The sequence below is a fragment of the Ictalurus punctatus genome, chromosome 16 (assembly GCF_001660625.3).
Source record: "Ictalurus punctatus breed USDA103 chromosome 16, Coco_2.0, whole genome shotgun sequence".
In the NCBI taxonomy this organism is placed as follows: Eukaryota; Metazoa; Chordata; class Actinopteri; order Siluriformes; family Ictaluridae; genus Ictalurus; species Ictalurus punctatus.
The window spans coordinates 18,625,226-18,635,582 of NC_030431.2; the positions used below are offsets into that span (position 1 = coordinate 18,625,226).

The 10,357-nt window shown below is 37.2% G+C and overlaps 1 protein-coding gene across 2 annotated transcripts in view; it reads left to right on the plus strand.

Annotated features, from left to right (window-relative positions):
* Positions 1-5,564: 5,564 nt before the first annotated feature.
* Positions 5,565-10,357, plus strand: part of LOC108276999 (granulocyte colony-stimulating factor receptor) — a 16,799-nt gene continuing 12,006 nt past the window's right edge. Inside the window, exons 1-5 of one of the 2 annotated variants that reach the window (XM_017489235.3) lie at positions 5,565-5,893; positions 6,006-6,309; positions 7,768-8,061; positions 8,875-9,001; positions 9,748-9,908. In XM_017489235.3, the coding sequence (XP_017344724.1) occupies positions 6,255-6,309; positions 7,768-8,061; positions 8,875-9,001; positions 9,748-9,908 (637 nt within the window). In that variant the 5' untranslated portion in view covers positions 5,565-5,893; positions 6,006-6,254. The other variant, XM_053686970.1, reaches the window with a different exon arrangement.

Below are 10,357 nucleotides of genomic sequence, written 5' to 3' on the forward strand. Positions count from 1 at the left end.
ATTCCAAACACCGCAGTGGGCTGAGAACGTTCAAGTTAAGCCTAATGCAACTTTAGAAAGAGTGATAAACTATCAGTCCACACATTGACTAGATGAGAATGATCGATGTGGTGTTGATCACAAGTTGGGTCAAATTCTGGGAGAGAAAAACTTAATCTTGGTGCTATAAATATATTGCGAATAACATATATATATTTGAGATAAGCAGCTTGCACTTGATTTTTTTTTTTTTTCTCCTATACTAAGGGAAAAATGGGCACAGTGTAGAGCTCTCCTATTCATCATACATGGCTTAGTCATGCAAATTATTCTTCCACTGTAAAACCTACAAAGAGCTAGACAAGATGATTGCACAGAGTGCCTGAGGGAGTAATCTGAATACCAAAGTATCTGTGGAATTCTTCCTAGAATTTTGCTATTTGCATGTGAAGAGTGGTTAGAAACGGTGCATACACAGTCAGGTACATAAATATTTATGGACATGGACCATGTTATTGACTCAACTTGCATTTAATCGAAGTTGTAAAAGAATTATTTTAACAGCAGATTTGCTTGTTTTTTTTTCCTAAATAATATTTCAAATCATCTGTTATCCTGGCAGAGGAATCGACTTCATTTTGCTTTCACGTCTGCTAGAAAATTATTTGTAAGTCGTTGCAACCCTTACATAGGTGTATGTGGGCCTTCACTTTACCTGCTGTTCTCTTAATGCAGCTCTCACGTACATGGTGCTGTGACCAGGACAGTAGATGGGTGGACGTCTGCATTTGTTCATGTAAAATCATTCGTTTCTACCCGTTGAACCACTGATGACTTTTCTTTAGAATCATCTATAGGTTAAAATGTTTATTAATTTATTTTTAATTTGGTCCTTACTAGGTTTCCCCTGTGAATCCTTCACTTTTTTTTTTCTTCCTAATGAATATCCCTCAAAATACTGACTTTAGCTTTTACTTTAAGGCTATTTACAACCAAGTCAGATGAACACTTATTTTTTAAATGTAAGGTCTCCTTATAATTAAAATATACCAAATATAACTGGACAAGTTAACGTGCTTCAGGTCATTGCCCTTCTGTGCTGTTAAATGCAAATTTAACATGCTTAATATATATATTATGGTTGATTTTGTACAATTTTTTTGAATATATTGGGAGATTAATTTTAAGAAAGAATTAGGAAGAAGATAAATGATTGAACTGATAAAGTGGGATAACCACTGCTGCATGTTTTTAAGCACTACACCAACTGTCAAATTCATTAGACACTTTTGTTAGTGTGCGATGTGTAGTGCATGTTAGTTGTCCTCTAGCCCTTTATCAGTGGCCGGTTAATGACCACAGGACAATTATTTTCACTAAAAACTTTGGATTCTTTTCTTCCCCCGCTTATAAGATTGACCAGCTCAACCTGTGTTTTTGCAGCTTTTGTCCATTATGGTTAAGCCGGGTTTTTCAGCAAGGTTACCTATTTACAAGAAGCTTTGAGAAAACAAGCGGTATTTTATATCAAATGCTGCATCATATGGTCACTTCATGACTTTGATGAAAGTCTCTGTGTGTGTGCTCACCATCCCTGATTTAGGAGTTAGGGGAGAGATAGAAGTTAATTTTGGTAGATTGTTATGGATCTGCTGTGCTCAAAGAAGGATTACTGACCAGGCCTACTGGGTTTGTCCCAGGGTGAATTATGTTGTCACACAATATAACACATACAAAGTCAGGAGGGTTTCTTTAAAAACGTATTCGTTCACTGTTACAAATGACTTCATAAAAAATGTGATCAGTAACGTAATCCAAGTATCACAATATGAAAGTAATGTAATCTGATTATTTTTTGATTACTTCAAGGCCACATGTAAATAAAGTCCAGAGAAAAGCTATGTGATCTCTATATGATCTTTTTTAGCACTTAAAAATATGTTCAGTGTTTGGATTTGTTTTAATAAAATAAGTGAATAAATAAAGTATCGGCGTCCCTGATACATTCGCCTCACACCTCCAGGGTCGGGGGGTCGATTCCCACCGTGGCGCCGTGAGTTTGCATGTTCTCCCTGTGCTGTGGGGGTTTCCTCCGGTCCAAAGACATGCAAGGTAGGTTGATTGGCATGTCCAAAGTGTCCGTAGTGTATGAATGGGTGTGTGAGTGTGTGTGTGATTGTGCCCTGTGATGGATTGGCACGCTGTCCAGGGTGTACCCCGCCTTGTGCCTGATGCTCCCTGGCATTGGCTCCAGGTTCCCCCGCGACCCTGAAAAGGATAATGCGGTATTGAAGATGGATGTAATGTTACCCGCATCAGGGACACCATCCATCACAAAAGATAAGGTAAATTCTGGTTTTCCAAAAAGTTGAAAACTTTTTTTTTTTTTAAAGACTGCTATCTTAATAGTGTTCAAAACAGTGTTCGTATGAATGCAGACTTTAATACACTGAAAAATACACTATTTGCATCACATAATTATATACAGTACATAAATAAAATTTCAGTATGCCCAAGTTTGAAATTTTTTTCCTATTTTCTTTGAATGTCCATGGAATAAAATAAAATATCAGATTCCATGAGTGATCCTTCTTCCATCATTTGCACATTTGAATGGTCGTATAATACTGAGCAATGTGAAAACATGAAATTAACTCTAGATATGGCCCTGGGTGTTGTTTCAACTCGGGACAGCTGTTATTCACTGTTATTGTTAAGCAACTGTTTGAAACTGTACATAACAGCTCGTTTGCTGAGAGTAGGTTAACGGTTGAGGGGCAGGAATTCAGCCAATAGTTGCTGCAAGCCTTTTAGAATCGACCAATTGGTGTGCGAGAAGTACAGAGAGGGGTTAAAGCGACGCAAATATGCGCACACATGATGAAGTATTAGACCATAAGCACATCATAACGAAACTAAAGCCGAATTCTCAAATTTAGAATTCCTAGCCGGACACTTTTTATAAGGTCCGAACAAGAGGACGTATGACAAAAGGACCCTAACAAAAGCATTTCGGAGAACAGTTCGTGTTCATTTCTACCAGATTAACTTTGTGCAAAATTTATTTGCGCACGCACCACGAGGTTGCTCGTGCGAGTCACGACTGGCAAGAGAGAACCAGAACTGTAATCAAGCAGATGTCTGTATTGTCTTATGTCAAAACATTCATTTCTGTGGTTTCAAATGAATAAAAGTGTAAATCCTGATAGTATTCCCATTCCCATGTACCTGTAATCTGATGACTTTGTTTTTTGACGTAACTGTAACGGATTACAGTTACCAGTTTTTTGTATCCTGATTCCGTAACGCCGTTACATGTATTCCATTACTCCCCAAGCCTGCATAATAGAACACAAGCCCATGTCTGTAAAGTCACAGAATCTGAAATAAGTTTAGAAATGTTATTGGTGTATTGGTCTGAATTATTAGCCAATTACTGGTTAGTTAGGTCCTAACTGTTTTTATCGCAATATCTTACGAGCAAGAGTAAGGATTGATTCGTTGTAGGCACAAACCCACAGGGTGAATGCCATAGCCAATCACAGCCCTGCTGGTATTCAGTATAACAGCACAATTGCAAGTGTGATACTGCTTTTGTACAACCGTTCTACAGTTGAAGACTGGGAAAAGACCAGGTGATTTTTTTTTCTGTCTCGATTCTGTGCCAATGATAGCCTCAGATTCTTGTTCTGAGTTCACAGGAGTGGAACCCAATGTGGTCTTCTGCTCATTCACCTCATGGTTTGCTCATCCACCTCAAAGGATTGCTCACCACGGAAATGCTAGGAAATGATAGGAAATGCTCACCACGGTTGTAAAAAGTGATTCCACCCACAGAATTGTTGTTCACTTAGTGTTTTTTTTTTTTTTTTTTGCACCATTCTATGTCAACTCTAGAGACTGTTGTGTGTGAAATTCCAAGGAGGTCAGCAGTTTCTGAAATACTCAAACCAGCCCATCTGGCACCTGGCACCAACAACCATGCCACGTGTAGTCACAGAGATCGTGCGTACACAAGAAATTAATATTGACGTTTCAGGCACAATATTGCCAAATGTTCGGTTTATTTTTGTTCTGCTAGCAGAAATGGATCCTGAAGAAGCCGCACTCGTGTTATAGCATGTTAAGGGTGCTTCCAGTGAAACTGGCATCCCTTCTTCCTTTTCATCTTCATCCGACAAGCTTTCATTTTTGACTTCCATACAAGTCAAAAGTTATATTCATGAAAAATGTGTTGTTTGCCACATCTGCTGATGATGTCCCTACCACTACTGTAGTAACCGTTTCTCTCTCGGAAGGGGAATTTCATCGGGTGAAACATCAGAGAAATATCCCGGTGTGGTTCTACTAAATGTAAGCACTTTTGGAACACCGTTCGACCATTCAAATTAGTGGACCAGAATGATCTGTTGTACAGTATAAAACATGGATAACCATAAATCCATAATAAGTGTCAATGAAAAGAAAACTTGCATGGGGGAAAAAACAGAGGATGTTCATTTTTTCCTGTGGGTTGAATTCAAATGAGCTAAAATGGGCCAAAAAGACTGACTCAACACTGACAACATTTACATGGACAGCAGTAATCTAATTATTGACCTTATTCTGAATGAGACAATATTCTGATTAAAGTGTTTACATGAGTCGCTTTTAGGATATTCCTTTCACGTACCTGTTTTCCATGTTATAGAACATAGATCGATTAACGGCACACGTCATTACGTCACAGCGCCACGCCGTCCGACGTCCCTCCAGAATTTCACGTATCGACATATGCTTCGTCTTCGTTATGGTACCGTATACAGTTTGGGGTGTTTCATTTTTAATTTCACGAAAGCTTCAAGTACAGTTAATTATTTGTCACGCTGTACGTGCAAATAGACGACTGCGGATACAAATTCAGGCCTTCGCTGTACTTTCATTTGGTAACATTTCATTCATGCCACCTTGACAAACTCGGATGTACTGCATGAGGGTACGAAGTAAGGACTGGTGCGAGAGAGTTGTTTTAATGGAAATTGATGATGCCGAATGAAAAGAAAATTTTTGATGTGTCCTGTCGCAAAAACTCCCACACGACGTTAACAGTGTGATTAAGGTGTGTACATGTCTGTAATGCACTTCGATAATGCGACTAAAATAGGAATACTCCACATGATGTGTGTTTACTTCGAGTGTGACTTCAGCTGGATTACGGTAATCAGAAATCGCTGTTTACATGGTAGTTTCTTAATCAGAGTATCGTCTTTATCGTGTTAATATCAGAATATTGTTGTCCATGTAAAAGTACTGAATGTCACTTCTGGTTGTCGAGTCTGAGCTTCTTAAAGGAATACATTTTGATGATTTGGAGGATATGATTGTGAGGTTAAAAGCAAGAAAGAAACCAGTCGCCTAAGGTAAGCCTGTATTCTGTGTATCAACAACACCACTTAAATGAAAGAATGATTCATGCATTATACATGTCTCGTGTTGTATAGGGCAGGGCGTTCACGCCCTGGACATTGGTTCGTGCAGATAAGATCTGGGTGGGGAGGTGGCTTAGGTTCCTGCCCAGGATTTATAAATCCGTCCCTGACTCAGAACAGGATAAACCGGTTGCTGAAGATGGATACATGGATGAATGTTGGATCCTTTTGAGTATTTGTTAAAAAAAGAAAAACAACTTTTGTTTGTTTGTTTTGGCGAGTACTCCTTATCCCCATTCCAAACAGCTATTCAAGCAAAACAAATTCTAGTACATTTTACTCCACCTCCTGTGGCGTATTATTATTTAATACTACAGTGTGCTATGCTCAGCTGTTTGGGATGTGACTGACTTTCATGCAGTCCCTAGTTATTCGTACTACAGACGAATGCGGGTCGAAACGCCTCTCTGAACGCGTGCGTCAGATTTCACACTGCGCATGCTCATGTAAGAGAAGTAACGCATATGGAAGATGACTCTGTCTTCGTATTTAACGTGCAGCAGTGTGATGAACACGACAGGATTTCTTTTTAATTCTGTTTTATTCCCCCCTGAACAGAAGACAGATGGGCACGGGCTCTGAACAGCCTACTAGGCGCCGAATGGAGCAGTGAATGGCACAGGAGCTCCTTTCCTCATCCTGTTCATCATATTAATCAGAAATACAGCAAACTGACAAACCGACTTTTCTATGACATCTACAGCTTCAGAAAGGTAATCTGTTTGAGATCCATCCTGGACAACACCAAGAACAAGACCAACGCGTGTGCGCTTTCATTAACCTAAACCTCTGGATTAGTAGCTAAACATGTGGACTACTTTGTTTCTTCTCATGACAGCACTTCTTCAAGTAGTGTGCAGAGGTGAGTGATGTGTGTGTGTGTGTATGTGTGTGTGTGTGTGTATATATATATATATATATATATATATATATATATATATATATATATATATATATATATATATATATAAAATGTGTGTGTATGTATATATATATATATATATATAAAATATGTGAGTGTTTTCCTCTCTCCAAATATTCATTATTTTATTTATGTGTTGTTTGAACGATTTACGGGAAATGCCAGTCTAGTTCTCTAACAAATCGGAACTAATTTCTAAGGAAGTGCATGAGCATGTCACAGCCTGTTAAACGCCTCTCTGCTCCATTAAGTGCACTTTCAGGCATCATATAGGCTGAGTGTACAGGCTCATTAATTATGGTGGTAGTGTTGGGGGGGATGGGATGCTGAGGGGGCGTGCAGATAAGTAAAAAAAAAAACAAAAAAAACAATGATAAAAAAGAAATGTTTATATATATATATATATATATATATATATATATATATATATATATATATATATATATATAATATTTATATAATGTTCTGCCTGAAATTCGAAAACATGGTGACTGGCAGAGGTTACGATGCTGTTTGTGTTAAGTGGAATGTTAATTTGATGCACATCTGCAAAATGTGCTCCTGATGTAATAGGCACACTCTCAGAAAAAGAGTGCTAAACTTTTTTTTTCTTGAGGTTGGGGTGGTATGCAGCTTTTGTCTCTCGTGCACGTCGTGTACATTATTACTCTAAAAGCTACTTAAATGTACAAGAAGTGTGTGTGGGGTACGGTGGCTTAGTGGGTAGAACGTTTGTCTCACACCCTCAGGGTTGAAGGTTTGATTCCCACCTCTTTCCTGTGTGGGCAGAGCTTGTATGCTTCCTTCCTCAGTTCAAAGACATGCATTGTAGTCTGATTGGCATTTCCAAATTGTCCATAGTATGTGAATGGGTGTGTGCGATTGTGCCCTGCGATGGGTTGACACTTGTCTAGGGTGTCTCCAGGCTTGTGCCCCGAGTTCACTGGGATAGTCTCCAGTCTCCTCACATGGATGAATGTAGATGAATGGTCCTTGAGATTCAAATATATATAAGATGTTCCCTCAAGGGTACCACCCCACTGACAAGGAAATGCACCGTTGGGTATTAATTATTATTTATATTATAATATAATATCTATTTATTTATTTTTCTTGGGAGTGCACAAGGTTTAAAAATGCCAGCCTGCAATGAGAAGCAGGGATGCAGGTGCAGGAAAAGTAAAACTGAAAACTGTATCTACCAAAAGCTGACATTGTGAACTTTTTTTTCTTTCTTTCTAATATTCATTATAATGTGAAATATTTTACTTCCCCTTCCCAATGCTTATGTTTACACTATAAATGGGGTAATTCCTTTGTCCTTACTCATAAGATTTGGCTGTGGGAGATAATGTGCCCGTAATTCATTAGTTTTTTTATGCACTATTTCGTCATCAGATCAGGAAAGCTGCGAAATTGTTCCGAGAAACCCGATCGTCCCATATGGTTCCGATTTAACAATTTTCATCAAAGCCTCATCCAGTAGTGGCTGCCAGTTGAAGACGGCGTTCGATCCTAGTAGAATCTTCTGGACTCTCAATGAGAGGAAAATCGATGAGCGGTTTTATGACTTCAACTCCACCTTCGCCTCTGTGTCTATTCGCAATCTCTCTGTAGAAAAAGGCACAGTGAAGTGTTTTTTAAACACTACTACGCCTGTCTTATTGCAAGGAACCTCCATCCAGACGTACCGTGAGTACTGAATTACAATAATATGCATGCACCCAATATACTAAATAAGCTGTACAGTGCTGTGCACAATTCTTAAGTACCGTTCTTTTGTCATCAATTTTTTCAAATATATTTTCTGCATTATAGAAAGGAAATTACGAAACAGTTAATTTTCCAACAACAAAAAAAAGGTTACAAAGGTTATGTAAATTACACATGTGGCTATATGAATAATACACGTTTTTTATGTGAAGAACAAGTGCATTTCAACTTATATATATACCCTGAAATTGCACACTGTGAATTTAAGTAAAAATATACAGTATAAAATCATGTTACTACTGTGCGATCACATGAAAAATAAAAACTACATGTCCAGTACAAGTCCTACAAAAAAAGTAACGTGAAAATAAGCAAAGCATGTGAGGAAAATAAAAACACATGCCTTACATTTGTGCGAAAAAAAGGAGCAGATGAAAATAAACTAATCATGTGGAAAAACAAAATGATGTGGGAGAAATAAAAACACATGTAAATGTGTGTGAACGGTGTATGAATCATAAGTTCTTGTGACTCTTCTGCAAGTTTAACACCTTATCTTGTAAGACTTCCTATAAAATTGCTCAAAAGTAATATTTTATTTTTTAAAATAAAAATGTAATATTTAGAAACTGTTCATTCACTTACTATTTATTTTTTTTTAAAAGTGTCTTAGCATTATGGAATTTCTGTACATGTGCCTAAGACTTTTGCACAGTACTGTATGTTAAAAATGCAAAACCCCATGTTTACTATGTTAAATACACACATGTCCACCCATGATGTCTCTCTCAGCTCTTGTCAGCAGTCCCCAAAATGTCTCATGTTTGGGAAAGATGAAGCATCAATCGTTTCCTGAAGTAACCTGTATGTGGGATCATGAGCCATACCCTTCACGTATAAGCTACACGGTCCATCTAAAGTAAGTGGCTGTCCAGCTTTCTCTGATTATGGGCCAAATTCATGAAAATCTTCTTAAGAAAGTTCTTAAGAAACATTCTTAAGATGTTCTTAAATATTTTCTCAAGAACATCTTAATTTTTTTTTCTTCTTAAAATTGACAGTGGTGTCATAGTTACGACTAATTCAATACTGCCAAATTTGAAATGTATACATTTTTTAGTAGCAATCTCCTCCTGATTCAAATGTAAAGGAAACAATTCGGCTTATTTGACATGGAGGAGAAGAAAAGAAAGTTTAGAAAGACTTAAGTAGGCAAGCGCTAAAATATAGTAGTAGTTATACATGATTTATTATATGTTACAAGTTTTTATCATTTTGTAATGTTTAATATTTGAAACAGCCTAATAAATTCATTCAAAATCTTACCCTTTGGGAATACGACAAGTTGGCAGCTATCCTAGCTTTAAGGTGATTAAAAGCTTTAAGCTTTATTTATGGTGATTTCTAAGAACATTCTTTTCAAGAATTTGAATGTTTCTTAAGTTTTTCTTGTCTTAGGAACAGTCTTGGGGGAAAAATAAGAAGATTCTTAAGAAGACTCTTAAGGAATACAAAATATTCTTAACTTTTTTTCTTAAGTTCGAAAATAAGAAGAAAATGGCAGTTGAGAAGAATTTTATTCTTAAGAATGTTTTGCGGATCTAACCCCTGATTTTTATGAGTGATTTTAATTCTTTTATTTTTATGTATGTGGGATTTCTGCAGGCAGAACGAAGAATATATTTGTGAATCTCAGAAGAAAATATGCAAATTCCAGAGCAGTGCACTGTTAGAGGATCCACTGAACATAACTGTGAGTGCGCAGAATTCCTACGGATATTCAGCTCGCTCTAAAGAGGTTACCTACAAAATTGGTTGGGCTATTGGTAAGTAGCTGAAATTGGCAGTTCAGTGATTCATTTTATTATTATTTTTTGCTGGATTATAAAGCAGCAGACTAAGTTCAACCCTGATTGGATTTACTTTAACAGAAAAGTCCACCACAAAACACACTAAATACCTAAATACACAAATTCACACATTTCATGTTCCCATACATTTCCTGTGTTAAGTCAATTAGAGCATTTGCTTTATTTCCATAAGAGGTCATTTCACAATAATACATAAGAGACTAGCTTTTATTTACTATATAAGATTTTCAGTGGGTCAAATGCTTACATTTGAAACTTGAAACAAACTCTTGGGGTAGCCTTCCACTCCAAGGCTTGAGGATTTGCTTCAATATTTCTAAATAATCCTTTTTCCTCATTATTCCATCTATTTTCTAAAGTGCAACAGTCCTGTTTCCAGCAAAATACCCCTACAGCACAATGCT